This window comes from Coturnix japonica, chromosome 3 (assembly GCF_054131305.1).
Source record: "Coturnix japonica strain WE chromosome 3, WE-NBRP24, whole genome shotgun sequence".
NCBI classification, from domain to species: Eukaryota; Metazoa; Chordata; class Aves; order Galliformes; family Phasianidae; genus Coturnix; species Coturnix japonica.
In genome coordinates, this window is record NC_140665.1 from 101,110,357 (window position 1) to 101,128,744 (window position 18,388).

General features: G+C 45.9%; 1 protein-coding gene across 4 annotated transcripts; it reads left to right on the top strand.

Annotated features, from left to right (window-relative positions):
* The first annotated feature begins 9,535 nt into the window (after positions 1-9,535).
* On the top strand, positions 9,536-18,151 carry LOC107312408 (L-threonine 3-dehydrogenase, mitochondrial). Of its 4 annotated transcripts, XM_085544270.1 has the most exons (11): positions 9,536-9,659; positions 10,004-10,115; positions 10,991-11,012; positions 11,141-11,342; positions 11,677-11,719; positions 12,927-12,997; positions 13,493-13,642; positions 13,737-13,909; positions 14,502-14,592; positions 15,012-15,281; positions 15,557-18,151. In XM_085544270.1, the coding sequence occupies exons 4-11, from the start codon at positions 11,159-11,161 to the stop codon at positions 15,694-15,696; spliced, it is 1,122 nt and encodes a 373-aa protein (XP_085400396.1). In that variant the 5' UTR covers positions 9,536-9,659; positions 10,004-10,115; positions 10,991-11,012; positions 11,141-11,158; the 3' UTR covers positions 15,697-18,151. The 4 variants fall into 4 exon arrangements, with proteins under 4 accessions (XP_085400396.1, XP_015715305.2, XP_085400398.1 ...); XM_015859819.3 differs by lacking the exon at positions 10,991-11,012; XM_085544272.1 differs by lacking the exons at positions 9,536-9,659; positions 10,991-11,012 and having other exon boundaries at positions 10,094-10,128.
* Positions 18,152-18,388: the final 237 nt, after the last annotated feature.

Below are 18,388 nucleotides of genomic sequence, written 5' to 3' on the forward strand. Positions count from 1 at the left end.
CCTTGAAGAGTGGATCTCTTTAATTACAGCGTTGGAGAATCTTGTAGCGCTGCCTTCACTTCTCATTGCGTGTGTGAACTGGATGTAAACACTTGTCTAAAGCTTGTTTTTCCTGGCTGATGTGCGTTTTCTCCTACCGAGGTGATAAAGAGGGGAGTTGGGCTGCAGGGCTACATGGAAGGGTTGGGACTTTGAGTCTGTGCATGGATTGCAGAGCTTTGCTTCCATGGTTTTGATCCTTTGTCACCAGCTCTTTCACCCCACACGTGGTGCAGAAAAGAAACGAATTACAGTTCTATGCTTGAATTACATTCCTAAAGGATGCACTGGAACATATTGCCCAAGGAGGCTGTGAATGCCCCATCCCTGCAGGCATTCAAGGCCAGGCTGGATGTGGCTCTGGGCAGCCTGGGCTGCTGGTTGGTGACCCTGCACACAGCAGGGGGTTGGAACCAGATGGTCACTGTGGTCCTTTTCAATCCAGGCCATTCTATGATGCAGGCAGATCTTAAAGGGAGAGTGGGCAGGACTGAAGCTCATTAGTAGTGCTGGGGCTCACCCCATCACACTTAGAAACAGTAGGTAGGGGTGTCTCCCACAGCCCCATCCGTGGCCTTGAGCAGCTGCAGTGATGGGGCACCCACAGCTCTCTGGGCAGCAGTGCCACTGCCTCATTGTAAAGCATTTCCTAATGTCTGTTAACCTCTATGAATGGACTATGTGTGAGTTCACCTCATTAAAGTCTGGGCACCTATGGCTGGTGGTGCTTGTGCAGCATCTGAATCCCTGTATCATGTGCGTGCTGTGGCATGAATAGATCATAAAGGTGTTGAATTGTGGCCATAAGCATTCCCAAAAAGCCAAATACTTTTGTTTAGTGCCACTGCAGGGCTGTCTTCCACACTACTGCTTCTTCCCCAAGCAGTGGAAGCAAACAATAAGGAAGAACCACTGTCATGCACTGAACGTCAGGATATACCTATGGCATTTGCCTTTCAGAGGTGGAGATGGATTGTCCACTAAATGATGTGCTGTATTAAAATGTATTGGTGTCAATCAGTCTTCAAGATGCCCTATAGATATGAAAAGATGACGAACAATCTAAGGCGCTTGGCCTATTTCTTCACGGGTCTGGTTGCTGTACCCCAAACACTACTTACCTTAGAGGAAAAGGTTTTCTTCTGTAGATCTAGAAGACATGTTTTATTTATAACAGCTCATGTTGTGTTGCTCGCAGCTGGAAGATGATTGGTAATGTTGTTTTAAAATATTGTTGTTCTCTATTATTTTCTTCCCCCCTCCTCACTTGTGCTGGCTCAGCTGCTTGTGATGCCACACAGCACACTTAGTGGGAGAAACTGCTATGGATGATGAGTAAAGCAACCAGAAGGAAAAAGCCTTACAGCCTGAATCGGCATCTGTGGTGGTAAATGTTCTGATGATGCTTTTAGCAATTAAGTCACAATGATCTGTAAGATGAAAACCCCATGTTGGGTTAGTGAGATGTCATCTAAGGCTCTGTCAACGGGATCCCTATGTGGGTTGGAAGGATGAGGGATCCCTATGTGGGTTGGAAGGATGACAGCTTTTTATTGCATAGGGTTGGGAGACCCAAGCCCTGGTCCTGCCACTACTGGAGGCTACTGGTGTCATCTTGTGTGGGTTAATGGTTGCCTGTGTCCAGTCAATTGTGCTTTCTGGGGGGAGTCCAGTTAAAATGTCTTATTGTCATCCTCTCATTCACTGCTGGGGAGTGGAACGCTCCATTCTTCTTCCTGACTTACCATCAGCCTTTCACTGACTTTCATAAAGCCCTCACACCCTTTCTTCAGCTCCCTGCCCTTCCTCCCAACAAGAACGTTGCCTCCAGCCCAGGTATGACCCTCCCTTCCCTGTCATCGAGGCTCAGGGAGGCAGAGCAGCTTGTGGGAACACGTCCTGCTCTCTTAGCTTGCACTTCCATTATTCCTTTGTTAGCAAGATTCTTGACTTAAGACTGGCTTTTCCTGTTTGCAGGCTCTGAGACAAGAAAAGAAAAAACCACTTGTATTTTTCCATCCTGTCTGGGTTTTGAAAACACACCAGCTTCTTGATAGTTTCTAACCTGCTGCCTCTTGTAGAATCAGAATCCTAGAATGGTTTGGGTTGGCAGGGAGCTATGAGCCCACTCAGCCCCACAGCCTGGGCTGTCCCCAACCCATCCACGGCCTTTGGTACTGCAGGGATAGGGCACCCACAGCTTCTCCTGGAGCATTTCTTGTACATAAAAGATAGCAAAGACTAGTGAGGCAAAAGACACCCAACGTTGTATTTATTGCCCACAGGCAACAGTTGGGTGCATCATCCACGCTACTGAGCTGCTTTCTTGAGCTCATGGGGTTCAGCTTTTACCCTTTTGGGAATCTTTTGCCACCCTGTTGTTGAGTTTTCTCCTTTCAGACCTTTGAGCTGTTACCTATCACACTTTCACATTCTGGCCTCGGTTTTTCTTTCTTATCTTGCAGGGCTCTGTGCTCTTTCTCACAATTTGGCAACCTCCATACCCAAAGGCAGGGTTATCCAGCTGGGCCGTATCAGGGAGGCCTTGGAATTCAGCTGAACCTTTAGGACAGGGTGGTGTTGAGGCCAGCTTGCTGCAAGCTCTGTCCCGTTTGTGTTCACTTCACTCTGGATGGTTCTCTTGGTGTTGCAGGAGGTCAAATGGTTACCAAAACATATAATCATGGAATCACCAAGATTGGAAAAGACCTCTAAGATCACCCAGTCCAACTATCCGCTTATCACCAACATTTCCCACTAAAGCACGTCCCTCAGGACAACATGTAAACCTCTTGTCTCTTCATCCTGGCACGATTACTCATCAAGAAGAGATCTGAACTTGTAGACACGCCATGTTAAAACCACCGGTGAGCAATTCAGATGCCCTGTGCATCATCCTTCTTGAGCAGTAAAAGCCCTTCTGCTCAACTGAACCCAATGGAGGTGTTCTTTTGCAGTGTACGAGTTTGGCTCGGTTTGCTGAAGATGCTGCACAGTTCACATCAAATGAAGCAATACTGCTCATGCACCCATAGCACTGCTTCCCCGTGGGCTTTAAATGCAGTCCCGAGGCTCTGCAGTCAAGCAAGAGTTTAATGTTTATTTTCAAGCTATAGCATTTAAGAGAGAGAGCTGTTTCTGTGAATGGTACTGTGAATGAGAAGTGCTTTTTCCTATTGCAATCAGCACAAACTCGTGTTTTGTGTAGGGTTTTCTTCTCGTCCTCTAAGCCATGCCCACGTCCTGCCCAGCCGGCGTTAAGGGATGCGATTAGTAGCTGTCGCATGTGGTTGGCTCCATCTCTGATCTCTAGTGATAGAGACGCGTGTGCAGTGGAGGGTTTTATTTTTGCTAGCAGAGCTGTGTGAAATGTTTCCCTCCTGGGAAATTGCTTCTGCTAGTTTAAGGTTGGCCTTTATCCTGCCTGGAGTGTAAGAACTCAAAAAATACACGATACATATTTTTGTACAGTACATGTTTGGGTTTTTTTCTTGAAGTAGTTGAGCTTGTCAGAGTATTTACTTTTGGTACTTTCAAGAAAAGTAGTTCAGTATTTCAGGTTTCCTTTCTGGTTGCTGAGCTGAAAGATCCAGGTCACTGAACCATGCCGTGCTCTGAGACTCTGTGCTGTGTTTTCATGGTCTGGATGCTGCCCAGGCAGCTCCCCAGAGCAGGACACAGGGCTGAGCTGGCCTTGTGAAAGCAATAAGTGCAGCCATGCTGGTCAGGATGAAGGCTCGGGCAGCTCTGTGCTCATCTCCAGCAACCACCAACAGTGGATGAGTAAGAAGAGAACACAGAATCACAGAATGGTTGGGTTGGAAGGGACCTCAAGGATCATGAAGCTCCAACCCCCCACCACAGGCAGGGCCACCAACCTCCACATTGATACCAGCCCAGGCTGCCCAGGGCCCCATCCAACCTGGCCTTGAACACCTCCAGGGATGGACGGGGCATCCACAGCCTCTCAGGGCAGCTGTTCCAGCACCTCACCACTCTCTTAGTAAAGAACTTCCCCTGATATCCAACCATCAGCAGCACGACTGCAATGATCATCTGGTTCCAACCCCTGCTGTGTGCAGGGTCACCAACCAGCAGCCCAGGCTGCCCAGAGCCACATCCAGCCTGGCCTTGAATGCCTGCAGGGATGGGGCATTGTGCCAAATTAGGAAGATATTATCTAATGATGCTGTATGGGATATGAAATTCCTCAGTGCTTTGCCTCTCCCCGGCTCCCACTGCATTGCCTTATTACCCTCAAGCAAAAGCAAGAACTACTTTTAAATCCTTAAGCTGATCTTCACTGATATTCCACGTGCTGCTGGCGGCTGCTCTGCTCCATATTAGCAGCTGGGGAAGCTGTGGGAAATGCTTTTGCCTCTTCTTGATGCGTCAAGCACGCACTTGACAAATGATTTTGCAGCTGTGCTAACGGCTCTGTTTTGCAAAGATAATCATTTTAGATTTCATTTTTAAATGCATTTTAACTTTTCTCTCCCCAGTTTTCTCCCTCTCCCTCCCCCCTCCTCACCCCCAGGGTTTTCTACCAGAATTCAGCTTTGCTTTCAAGTCAAAGTTTTGAGGTTAATGGTTTCATAAAATACACCGATATGCACTTAGCAGGCTTTTCTCAGGTCTGTTGATGAGGGTTATGTATTATAAGATGTGAAACCTGGTGGTTCCCTGGACCACAATAACCCCCAGTGGATGCACTCAGCAGTTGCACACCTACTCCCATGTATGGGGGACTGCAACCATATTTTACCAGGTGCTGAAACCCTAACAGGACCTTTAAGTTATGTTAGCAGATACCAGGTTGCCTAAGGAGGCTGTGGATGCCCCATCCCTGCAGGCATTCAAGGCCAGGCTGGATGTGGCTCTGGGCAGCCTGGGCTGCTGGTTGGTGACCCTGCATATAACAGGGGAGTTGAAACCAGATGGTCGTTGTGGTCCTTTTCAACCCAGGCCATTCTATGATTCTTTGATTGACTCTAAGGAGGGAAAAACACCATGTAATCCACCCCTTTCAGATCAGATGGTCACTTCCCATTTTCTTGATTTCTGAGCTTTTTGGGAAGATGTAACATTGCATTGACAGCATGCTTAAGTTACAAAAATGGTAGCACAAAGACATCTTTCAAAGCTGTCTGTTTTGCCTTTTGTGGCTTCCAAGCCTCCCTAGCACCAAGGGATCTCCATACACAAAGCTTAGCCAAGCATCCCAGCTGCAGTGGTTGTCTCAAAGTGCAGGACAGCAGATGATTCCAGCCTGAGATGGATGCTGTTTGGATAGGAAACTTATCAGAATTAGTGCTGTTGGAATTGAGAAAGGAAGAGGTGTATTTGTGACTATGGAGTATCATCTCTAGTGGAAGGCTCAAGGTTTTTCTCCCTTACTGTAATTAAGGAAAGGATTGTCAGGTTTCTTTTCCATTGGAGTTTCCCCCCCCACCACAGGCAGGGCCACCAACCTCCACATTTAATACCAGCCCAGGCTGCCCAGGGCCCCATCCAACCTGGCCTTGAACACCTCCAGGGATGGACGGGGCATCCACAGCCTCTCTGGGCAGCTGTTCCAGCACCTCACCACTCTCTCTGCAAAGAACTTCCCCCTGATATTCAATTTAAACCTTTCCTCCTTGAGCTTAAAACCATCCCCCCCTTGTCTTATCACTGTTTACCTGAGTAAAATTTGATTCCTCTCCTGTTTATAATTCCCTTTATGAATACTGGAAGGCTGAAATTAGGTCTCCTTATTAAGGAGTGCAATTAAATTGTCCAGTGGCCTTAATGTCTGTGGTTCTTTGTTTTGGGTGATAAACTTGATTTGAGTCTTTGTCTGATTTTTTGCTTAAAATAGCCTGGTTTTTACCTTTCCCATTGTGCATTCCTTAACCCTTACTGTATTGCAGCATCTGCTCAGCACAGACCTGTAGCAGCTTGTTTTCATAACCAAGTTGGGCGTTGCTTAGTAGGATAAAGCCCTGTAAGAAACCAGATCACAGTTTACCATAGAATTGAGTTAGATTGTGCCTTTCATTTCCAGAGCCTGCTACAAATTCATCCTCGTGTAGAGACCTACACAGTCAAGGCCAGTAAAAGCGCTGTTCTTATACATTAGATATATCTTCCATCCATTTTGTTTGCTTAGAAAAATAGCAAGGCAATGCAGAAATGGGCCCTTGTAGTGTTACTACCCTTTATTCACAACAAAATGTTGACTGTAAGGACACAAAAGCATCCAGGGAGGCTTTATCCTGCAGCATTGGTGTGTAGAGTGCTGCATGCTCCCCATACACTGAGAGATGTGACTGCAGCCACTGCAGTCTGTAAGATTTATGCCTGCAGTGCTGGAGCAGAACCTGCTGCACAACCCCCTCCTCTCTCCAAAATGCTGCTTTGCAGGCAGTGGCCTCACACTGTGCTGAACAGCCGGGCAGGGGGATGCCACCAGCAGACGTGTATCTCCTGCTCACCCACCTGAGGGGCCGACACTTGGGCTTTCACACTGTATGAGCTCATAGCAACTGTGGTGATGCCAGGTGAATGGTGTGAAAGTCATTGCAGCGATGGAACAAAAGGCAAAGCAGATCTAAGCAAACCAATGAGAATCGGGTCGTTCTTTTAACAACCACAAAGTGTTCTAAAGTAAAATCTTTTCCATCTTCTCTCCTCCAAGGAAACAGCAATCCAGTGTGGCATGTTTGGGTGTCAAAGCAATGCCAGCCACCCACAGAGGGAAGACTGGACTGGCTTTGACTGGGATGAGATTTTCCCTCGCCTGCCAACACAATGTGACACCTTCCTGTGCACAAGCACAGCCCACGTCAGATCTGTTGGGGATGATGAGCATCAGGGTTAGAGCAGTTCAGTGCCACAGGGGGAAGATGTTTGTTCTGTTCGTGGTCTTCGTGGTTGAGCTGTCACCAAACTGAAGTTCACCCTCCTTTCTTAGCGACTCTTTGTGTCTTCTTTGGCACATTAAGTGACAACAAGAACTCGTGGTATACGGAATTGACAACTTACTCATTGGTGTTGGCTGCTGTGGTCTGAGGGTCACAGTCCACATGAAGTCAAGGCTGTTGTCAATAAGTGCACAGTCAGGACAGCTCTTGGCTTATCCAAGTGAGTGATCTGGTCCTACAAGTCTCTGGTAACATGAGCTGAGTGACCTGGATCCAGTTTCTTACAGAAAAGCTATAGCATAACCCTCTCTGCTTCCCATTAACATTGCCTGGTTCAGTCCATGTGCTCAAGAGCTGTTTGTCAGAGGATATAAGGACTCCAAGTGTGTAATAATGCAAGTGCAATTTAAGATAAGTCAAACAAAAGCTTCAATGACAATCATGGTGAGTGAATATTCAGACACCATCTACCCCTTTGTTCCCCAGTTCTCTCTCACCTGATTGCAGAGACCCAACCTATATACTGCCTCAGGAAAGAAAACATGAAGGGAAACAAATCATTCCGATGTTAACAGAGCCAGGTATCCATCCCTGAAGGGATGGGCTCCAAAGAATAATGGTAGTCTTAAGAAAGCCAAGCATCCATCCCTTAAGGGAAGGACCCCTTAAGTACTTTGTTAATTGCAACAGCTGTTAAGAAGGAATCAGGCAGTGAATTAAGTGACAATATGGAGAGATGGCTCTTGGTGGAGCCTGTAGGAACGCCATCAATTCTCCTTGACTGCTCAGGAAATGGAAGGCTGTAATATCTCAATGATGCTTCTCTTGCTAATCCTCACCTTCACATTTCTAATCCCTGCTGCTGCCTTTTCTGGTGTTGCATCCTTTCAGTGGCTCTTGTGCACGAACAGCTGTAAAGGGTTCTGCCAAGTTTTGCTGTATAGAAAAACATCACAAATAAATGGTTTCCCCTTCTCCATCAAGCTCAGGAGCTCGTGGATGCGTGAAGTCCAAAGTGCCTCTGCCCAGCAGAATGGGTCACTTGGTTGGTCTCAGGTGCAGGAACCAGTGTCCAGCCTTGCTCAGTCAAGAAGATCCTCACAGAACAGAACCTGTTGGAGTCATTACTTGTTGTCTGAGCTGCCTGCAGAGCAGTTATGATGCTTCTAAACTGGACACGTGCCCTATCAGTAGCTCACATTTACAGCCCCAGCTGATAGAGCAGCTCAGGAAACCCCTGTGTAGCTTCGAGCATATCACAAACAAGAGTCTGCTGGCTGATTTTGTGCAGGAGATGGGCGTTGCTGTTCCAAGAAGAAAACTCACCCTATCGACGTCCTTGCTGTTTAAAATGAAGGCCATACAGTGGAGTTAATGGAGCTCCATGACCACTAACTCAGAGTCCCACTGAGCATCAGCACTCAGATGCTGCTGAGAACTGAAATGATGTGGCAAAGGGAATGCATGTGATACCAGGTATACTATGAGCTGACATGGAACAGTCTGTGCAGAGTATCTGGACTTAAGCTTGATCTCATATCACACTTTCTCAGGGTCTCAGCAGCAAACCACATTCCCCCCCCCCCCCCCCCCCCCCAACCCCATTAACTTCAAGCATTTCTATCTTGTACAAACACGAACAATATAAACTCCCCAAGTAATCTTGAAGAACAAAGACTCTGAGATAAGATTAGTTTACCACAGAGGTGTTTATAAGGCTTTTTTTTCCCCTTCCCTCCTGCTTATGTATTTCACCCCTTGGCAGGCAGGCAGGGGATTGCATAACAGTTTAGCTACATGTAATTAGAGGGCACACAATTATATGTGAAGCAGGCACGTTATCCAGTATGGATGACAAAGCCTTACCTGAGTTTGAAAGCGGATGGAGGAGTTTATAGAGGAGAGTGGCTGCATAAAGCACTTAATGTGAAGTTGCTGTAACACTTGAATCAATTCAATCTTGCTGGCTGGATCTACCTGCTTGTCATTCCTACTATGGAGCCACTCTCTTGGTGGTGAGCTTATCATTTTGCTTCTACAAACAATTACAGCTTGAGTCATGTTTACCTTCAAACACTTTTAGCTGCACTATGGGTGTTTGAAGGCATTCCTGAAGGCAAACAAACCTCCTTTGAGCAAGTTTCCACACTTTAAATGCGTTTTTGTAAGTCGCCTCTTGTCTTTGTAAGATGGCAGCTCCAGGTTTTGTGCTTAGAAATATCATTTTAAGTCATACTTTCAGTGGGGGGCAACCCTGGGGCAAGGAGGAGCCTCAAGGCTGCCTGGCATTACAGGGTGGTTGGTGTTCTAGCCTTGGTGATGCCTCTGCTCCTGGGTAATAGTGATAGGATGAAAGGGGATAGGGGATAGATATGATGGGGGGGAGACGGGGAGGGACATGACGTCATACCATGTTTGCGTTACTCTGACGTCACCACTCTCACTCTCCTCCCCTCTACGTCACATTCAGCCTCCTCCCCCCTTCCCAACCCCCCCATCTCAGCCCCAGGGAGGAGGCAGCGGGGCCGGGGCTGGTTGGAAGCGCTGGGAGGGGAGGGGCGGCCATGTTCAGACCCTCCTCCTTTTCTTCTGCCCCTTAATGGGATTTTCCAGAACGTCCACGCGACTTTCTTATCTTTCTTATCACCGTAAGGTTCTATCGGTAATTAATACGGGAGAACCGACTCGCTCGGATAAACATGTTTTTGCCGTAAGGTGAGTGACAGGTGCCTGTTATGTAACACGCTGCTCTGACTTGCTCAAGTCAGCTCATAAGCTGCTCATTTCCCCTTCTTTTTTCCCCCTCTGCTTTCACTTAACAACATCCAGAACTTTCTGCCATCACCGGGGGGTGTTTTTGCTTTACCTTTCAGCACAGCTTTACTCTACATTTAACCCCATCCTTCAGCTGTGACACTGGATTGGATGCATCTGTCAGCTCCACCACCCCTCTATCACAGCCTTAACACACAGCGAGCCAAGCAGATGCGAACCCAGCGATATCCCCGCCTGCTGCTCTCACCCTCACGCTCTTCTTTCTTGTTGGCTTATTTTTTTAGCCGTGGGACAACTCCTACTTTCCGTCTCCTTTTGATTGGCTTCCCAAAGAGGCAGTGTCCTATAAATTGCAGCCTGCGCTGTGCTTCGGTCCTATTGCCGGCTGAGGGACAGGTGAGTACAAGGGGTAATGTGTTCTGCAATGCCCTGCATGATACTCAGTGTTGGTTTGAATTAGTGGGGTGGGGAGAGAACTGCAGTGTTGCAGCCTGGTCTGGTGGTTGGCAGCCCTGCATGTAGCAGGGGGTTGAAACCAGATGGTTATTGTGGTCCTTTTCAACCCATGCTTGCTTGGTTAGCTAAAGGATTTTCTATGTCTGGTACTGTGCATTTAGAGCTCAAGATGTCAATGCTGCTTCAGGTACTGACAGGGAAAACCTTATGGATGAGGTACCCTATGAGGCTGTTGTGTCCCTCAGGCCCTTCCCTGCAGGGCTGCCTTCCTGTGCAGTGTTATAAGCTGAGCTGTGCTCATCAACACCGGAGGATCAAGGTAGGAGGGAGGTCTCGCAGCCTCTTGGATAGCAATGAGTTGCATCTGAGGTTAAATCCAGGAGTAGCATTCAAATAGGCAGAAAATTCCCCACTGTCTGTATTGCCCTAAAAGATACCCATAATTAATAGGGTGTTTGCTTTCCTGTGCTTACTGTGAACTGGTGCAGCAATTAGCTGGTGTCATTTTTTGTTGTAGCCTTCCATCTTCCTGTATTTCTTGCTTGTACATGCAACACAAAGGTAACGTAATTGACAGCGTGATCCCAATTAAGCCACATTTTATAGAAGACAGTTAAAAGCCTGAAGGATTTTAAGGAAGAATTCTGCATTTGCTGTCTGTTGTGCTTGAAATCATGGTTTCTAGTGTAAAAAGGCTTAAATTTGAGCTCTATTCTAGAATAATACTCCTTATACTGGAGCCTGTGCTGAGGCTGTGGATGTTTTCTTGCTCTCTCTCTGGTGAATACATTACCTCTATTCATCTTCCTTCCCAGGCTGCTTCCAGCAGACGTGGCTGTGGGTTGGCACATCAGCTGGGGTTTGGATTGCATCAGGCCTCTTTAAAGAGTATTCAAAAGGAGTGTTGGAAAAGCTGAGCGTGCTTTTGAGTCACTTGTGACTGGTGTTTCCTCCTGTTCTCACAGCCTGTGTGAAGAAGGAAGATGCCAGTCGTCAGAAACCTGAGCCGAGCTGTCAGCCAGCTGCTACAAAACCCTGCTTGTGGATGCGGGGTTTCCATCGTGCCTGTTCGATGCATTGGCATCTCACCCCGCCAGGTGGCCTCTGATGCAAGCTTTCACTCGGTTTCTTTTTCCGAGTCAGATCATCCTCGGGTGTTAATTACAGGTCAGCATTGCTCTCGTAACTGGCTGCCTGCTCCAGGACTGGGTTTTCAGCTGCCCAGAGAGGCTGTGGATGCCCCGTCCATCCCTGGAGGTGTTCAAGGCCAGGTTGGATGGGGCCCTGGGCAGCCTGGGCTGGTATTAGATATAGAAGTTGGTGGCCCTGCCTGTGGTGGGGGGAGTTTGGATCTTCATGATCCTTGAGGTCCCTTCCAACCCAACCATTCTGTGATTCTCAGAAGAGAAAAAGCACAGGTTTCTGCTGTGATGCAGGTGATACTGGGATGCTGTGTTTCAGTACCACTTCTCTGTTTTATCTCCTGTGTGTTGTCTTTTAGGTGGGCTCGGCCAGCTCGGTGTGGGACTTGCGAAGCTCCTCAGGTACGTCACGATTCTTTGACTCAATAGTAGTGAGGAGCTCAAATTCAATTTAACATAGAGAAGCGATAATATACAGGGAGGTTGTTCTTTAAAAGAATCCTGCTGAGAAATGCTGAACTTTTTGCTGCCTGGTCTCCTATGTAGCCTTAAACTTTTACCACTGTTTGTTTAGTTTCTGTCCTTGCTTTATGTTCACTGATGCACTTTCTGTGTGTACATTGGTCACAGCTCCCGAAATAGTTCTATCCGAGATGCTGACCACTGAGTTCAGCTTGTACCTGGTTCAATGGGAGTATTCAGAACTGGCATCCTCAGAGCATGGACAGCTAAATAAGGCTGTGATTATAAATAAGGCTCCTCCTGCCCAGGAGAAAAAGCTTGGGATGTTATATGGGTGCTATGGGAGAGGAAAGGAGTACCAACATCCATGTGAAGAAAGCAAGAACTTTGCTAACTACTCAGTGTCTGCACTTAACAGCTGCTGACCTTCTTCTCTATGAGAATTTTAGTGCAGCTGCTGCAGGAATAAGATGCCCTGCTTAGTGCAGTGCAAATAGTGATCAAGCTTCCTTCAACATTGTGTTCCCTGGTATTTTGTAATTGACAAAGTATGGGCTGATGCAGCATAGGTAGTAAATACAAAGTGCATCCCTTCTGTTTCTTTCTGTTCCTCCACATCACATACACACATACCTTATTTTTTTCATGGTATCTTTCTAAAACTCTACCAGCTCTTATCGGTGTCCATATATTCACTACTCAGCTCCAGAGTGTAATTTGCTTGCAGGCAGTGTTTGGACTGTGATAAAAGGGAGCCAACATGATGCATTTGATGCCATGCTGCGGTTTGAATGTCTTCAACCATTTCTAGGATCTATTTAAAGCCATGCAAATAATGGAAGGCTGCACTGTACTCAGATTCTGTCAGACTTGCTTTCCCAGACTGTGCTGATTAGAACAGTACAAGGCTGAGATGACTTTATCAGTTCTGTTTACCTTGCTGATAGGAAAACAGCTGCTGTTACAGCACGTCCAGTGGCTTTTTGGTGTCTGGGGGGGAGGGAATAGATCTTATGGATCCAATTTTCAACAAGGATTTGTTTTCCTTTTGACATTGCTCCTGCTAACCAAAATAGCAGCAGAGCAACCGATGAATTAATGCGAAGGTTGTGGACTCACTGTACCATGTGGATATTTTTTTCTACAGGAAACGATTTGGAAAGAACAATGTGATCTTGTCTGATATTCGTAAGCCAGCAGATCATGTTTTTCATAGTGGTAAGTGCCTGGGGGAGCAGATGGAAAAATACACTGGCTTTACCAAAGTCTAAATGATGTGTGGCTTACTGGGCAAATTGCTGTTTGGGACTTCTGGATAGCGCCTCCGTTCCAAGGCAATTTAGATTATGAGTGTAGAATGTGTTTTCTGGAATCTTGTGTTTCCATTAAGCCTGAATAGATTCTTCTTTTCTCATCACAGCTTAATAACGCACATAGATATTTGAATAGGAAATTCTAAGCATTTCCATTTCTCATGCCATTGGCTGGGTAAAACAGGAGTTCTTGAATCGGTCTATTAAGGAGGAGGTGGCAGTTCACCTTAATATCTCCTTTCTGTTTCCTAATGTATTGGCTGCTGTTGGTACCAGGGTTTGCTATGCAGTCAAATCCCAAACAGAGAAATGGGAGAGAACCAATCTGAGTTTCATCTTGAGCTTGCCTTGATTTCCATGCTTCTCAGTGCTGACTTTTCTTCTGGCTCCTTTCTTTTAGGCCCTTTCATCTACTCAGACATCTTGGACTACAAGAATCTACGTGAGATAGTGGTGAATAATCGCATAACGTGGCTCTTCCACTATAGTGCTTTGCTCAGTGCTGTTGGAGAAGCAAACGTCCCCTTGGCCAGAGCTGTAAATATTACTGGTATGTGACAAGGTTTTCAAATTCATGATTCCTATAGGCTTTCTTTAGAGGCTTGAGCAAGTGGGTGTTCTGATAAAGCCTGATATCGTTCCAGGTTTACACAATGTTCTGGATATTGCAGCTGAACATAATTTGCGACTCTTTGTTCCAAGCACGATTGGAGCCTTTGGGCCCACCTCTCCTCGAGATCCAACTCCTGATCTCTGCATTCAGAGACCGAGGACCATCTATGGTGTCTCCAAGGTTCACGCTGAACTGATGGGAGAGGTGAGAATTTGCCTTCTTCCATTCAAGTTGTAGGATAATTTCATTGATTGGCAGTGGGTTTTCTGCCTCTCTTTCCTTCCTTTAGGCTTCAGTACTCTATAGGAGTCTGAGGCAGCAGGAAAAAGTGTTTTTAAGTTCTGTAGGAATAAGCATTAAGAATTAGAAACTGACCAATTTGAGTTTTGATACCATTTCTTTCCACGATTCTTTTGACTTTGACCTCTCCTCCTTATCTGCCAATGTTAATGACGTTGCATAAACGAAAGCATACAAAGCATTGGGAAAGCACAGTGGGCAATGGTGACTTTTGCCTACTAAAAAGTAAAAATTAAACAAAAACTTCTCACTTCTGCACAGTCAAAGCCATGAAAGTCTGTACAGGCATAACTTGCACTGGCACAGGTTGTCCAGAGAGGCCGTGATGCCCCATCTCTGCAGACAGCCAAGGTCAGGCTGGATGGGGTTTGAGCACTGATGGAGTTGTGGGTGTCCCTTCCAACCCAAAGCCATTCTGCTGATGTTCCTATGGAAACAATGATCTGTAAGGCCTGGCTTTGTTGTGTAAAACTGTGCTCCTCTCCTCCCTCTGTAGTACTACCATTACCGATATGGCCTCGACTTTCGCTGCCTGAGGTACCCAGGAATCATATCTGCCGACTCGCAGCCTGGTGGGGGAACAACTGGTAAGTGGTTTGTGTGTTTTACAGGATTGGAGTCAACTCTTTACAAGGGTAGATGATAGCAGAACAAACAGAAATGGTTTTAAGCTCAAGGAGAGAAGATTTAGGTTGGATATAAGGGGAAGTTCTTTACTATGAGAGTGGGGAGGTTCTGGAACAGCTGCACAGAGAGGCTGTGGATGCCCCGTCCATCCTTGGAGGTGTTCAAGGCCAGGTGGGATGGGGCCTTGAGCAGCCTGGGCTGGTATCAATGTGGAGGTTGGTGGCCCTACATGAGCTGGGGGGTTGGAGCTTCATGGTGCTTGAGGTCCCTTCCAACCCAAGCAATTCCATGATTCTATGACAATCTGGATACTGTTGACCAGTTACAATGTGAACAATAGATGAAGGTAAATAAACACATTTATTCTACTGTTCTACAGATTATGCTGTCCAGATTTTCCACGATGCCATTAAGACTGGCAAATTTGAATGCAACTTAAAGCCGGACACCCGCCTCCCTATGATGTACATTGATGACTGTCTGAAAGCAACTCTAGAGGTCATGGAGGCCCCTGCAGAGGCACTGAGCATGAGGACGTACAACATCAGTGCCATGAGCTTCACTCCTGAAGAGCTGGCACAAGAGGTGCAGAAGCACGTTCCTGAGCTTCAGGTTACCTACAATGTGGATGCGGTCAGGCAGGCCATAGGTGGGTACTGCTTGTTGGGCAGTGGGTAAAGGGAAATCATTGGGTTGCTGTACTTCAAGAACCAAACAGTGTTTTCCTTTGAGAAGCCCCCAACACAGGAAGGATGTTGGCCTCCCATCTCTGGAGGCATTCAAGGCCAGGCTGTGGCTGTGGCTGTGGGCATAGCAGGGGGTTGAAACCAGATGGTCATTGTGGTCCTTTTCAACCCAGGCCATTCTGACATTCTACTATTTTTTCATAAACCTAATGCTCCTTGTTTCTTCCTTTTACTGCAGCTGACAGCTGGCCAATGAACTTTGATGACAGCAACGCCCGGAGAGACTGGGGATGGAAACATGATTATGACCTCCCTGAATTGGTGTCTACGATGTTTAGCTTCCTTGGGTCTGATTCCAGGATTGCTCAAGCTAACTGAAACATTTTGTCCAGCGTTTCCAGATTTCCACAGAGGACCAGGAAGAAATGGCTAAATCAGTTCTATAGTTTTGAGTCTTAAAGCATGTCAATTATTAGCTTTCCTAAGCAGCTGGTTGATGAATCTCCAGTCATTCTTTCTGCCTCATATCCAACAAACAGCATGGGGCAATACTGTCAAACCTGATGTTTCAGGAACATCCCACTCTGTTAAAAGATGTTTTTCCATTTCCCTAGTGGAGGGTTATTAGGTCATAGTAAGATACGATCCATTCCTCTCTGCTTATAAAAGAGAGAAATGAGCTACTCAATGTTTCCAAATTGCAGGCAGGGTTTTTTTGCAACTGTAGTTTCAAGTCAAATTTTGGTTAATATTTCATATTTATATATATATATGTTACTGTATAAACATACCATTCTCTACCTGCAGGGCCTACGAAGTAACATTATTCTTATAATGCCTATAAATGTGAAGAGGAAAAGAACTTGAATTCTCTTTGTGCTTTCAATATGACAGGGTTTACAAGCTGAGCTTTTCCTGTTGTTTCAAAACGCTGCTGCCATCAGTTCAACCTCAGTAGATCCCAAATACAGAAAGCTGTTATGTTTATGAGAATTCAGGCTGTATTTCAAGAAGACAATGCCCAGGAGTGGGGTTACTGTTAATTAATGCTTCTTGCTGTTATCCCAGTTGCTTACTGTGCTAGCATTATTACACGCTGCCTGGAGCAAGTTCTGAAGTTGGGCTGATGATGGAGACTTATTGACATTAGATGTTGACCTTTGAAATCTGTTCACGTTGGCTGCTTTTTCTGTATGTGCTGCAGATGTTTTTGTAGATGCTGTTTATGTGACTGTCAAATGCTTCTGTTCTTTAGAGAGGATTCCAGAGGCTGAAACCATCTACAGTTACAGTTAAGGCCTGTTCTGCTCATTGAGTGTAATGCACAGGAGATTCTGGGATTAACAAGGGAATGTTAGTAGAAGGATGCAGAGAGGATGTGTCTATCCAAAAGCTACTTATGAGACTTTGAAAGTGAGGAATGACAGACTGGAGAGACAGGAAAGCCTTTTAAGGTAATACAGCAGTCTTGAATCTGAGCCATGGGCTACTATAGAAATAGTACGCCTTGAGAAACAGCATCTGGGAACTTGGATTGTATTTTTTCAAAGAGAAAAATTTCCTTTTCAAAATGACTGGGAATTCCCTAGATGAAGCTCTCCATCTTCTTTGCCTTGCGTACTCCAGTTGCCCATGTAGGTGTTACATTCAGTATTTTCTGGTCTATGTTGTTCGTTGAGTTTTCTATGACAAGGCTTTGGTAACTGAGTCTGCTGCACTCTGTAACCCTGCAATGTTTATCCAGTCAGTGGTGAACTGACCCAATTTCTGCCTCTCTATGAGGGAATCTACATACTGCAGCGGAAAAAAATGGTTTTCTCATGAAAGTAACCTTCAAACAAAGATGATAGAGTGAAAACCAGGAATCCTTTTAAACATTTGTTGAAGTATCTCTTGGTTTTGTATGTATCTTACTGCTTTATTGGTTGGCAAAGTGTGCGTTTCCCAGGTAGTTAAGCTCAAAACCCTCTGGGGTTGTGGCCTGTGCTTTAAACTTCCTTTATGATGTTTACAAGGCAAGTTTCTGAATGTTCACCACTGTTCCAGCTCTCATGTTGTTCAAGTGTAATATTTGGCCCAATGGGCCAGTGAGGTTGGGCTCATTCATGTCATCCAGTTTAACTCTGGTTTTGTCCTCTGCCATGCCAGAACAGGATTATCTGCCATTCAACTGTTACACTGATCCATCAGATGAAGGGCTTAAAAGGATTTAATAAGTGTTGTCCATTCTAGTCCTTAAATCAGCACCAGGGGACTCCTCCATTCCATGCAGCCAACCAAAGAGTTGCTGATGGATCTGATTCCATTTCTTTAATATAGAGAAAGTCCTGCTCTGTTCACCCTTGTTCAGAGCTCAAGTTAATGCTAAAAGGGGTGAAGAACAAAAAATACTCTTCCTTCTGAAGCGAGCTGTCCTTCATTGTGGCACTGCACAAAAGCTTTAAGTTGTTCAAGCGCAGGTGAAAATCAGACCTACGGCGTTTTAAACAGCGTGTTGTCTACCAACAGTTGCTGCCTCATTTAGGAGCATTCTGGTTTTTAACCTGTGACCAACGATGCCTTTTGTGTTTTCTTTCTGCCTGTCTTCCCTGTGACTTCTCTCGTTAACTACGCTACAGTATTTTCTGTACTAAACCAGTTTGATGTGGTTCAACGCGTACGACTTTTTCTACCAGTTTGAAGTCTGACTTCTGGGCTCAGATTTTCCCGTGATGTTTGAGTGTTGCAGCTGTTACCTATTCAGGAGGGGGGAAAAAGAAAAGTTAGGAATATCTTTTTCAAATGCTGCAAGTTGTGGGTGATGCCTACTTTAATAAAGTTCTATACGGATGTCTTTGCTTTGTCATCTGGGCTGTGCATTGTAGGTAGGTGGCTGTAGCCCGAGCTGTGTGGGTTTCAGATTTCCTTCTGTCACTTGTAGACTTCCTACCCCTTTTGTAGGGTATGAAAAGCCAGTTGAGTGTGTGCTCAGTCATGTTTACGATGACCTCTGTCTTCAAAGTCACACAAAAATAGCAATGTTCTGATGGAGATAGCTTTAGATACCATTCTAGAGGGAGGTGGGATGCAA

What these genes read in the sequence shown, in the direction of transcription:
- LOC107312408 (XM_085544270.1), top strand. Translation starts at nt 11,159, where the DNA reads ATGCCAGTCGTCAGAAACCTGAGCCGAGCTGTCAGCCAGCTGCTACAA. An exon ending in ACGCTGAACTGATGGGAGAG is followed by an intron (nt 13,910 to 14,501) that starts GTGAGAATTTGC and finishes CTCCCTCTGTAG; the next exon opens with TACTACCATTACCGATATGG. An exon ending in TGCGGTCAGGCAGGCCATAG is followed by an intron (nt 15,282 to 15,556) that starts GTGGGTACTGCT and finishes CTTTTACTGCAG; the next exon opens with CTGACAGCTGGCCAATGAAC.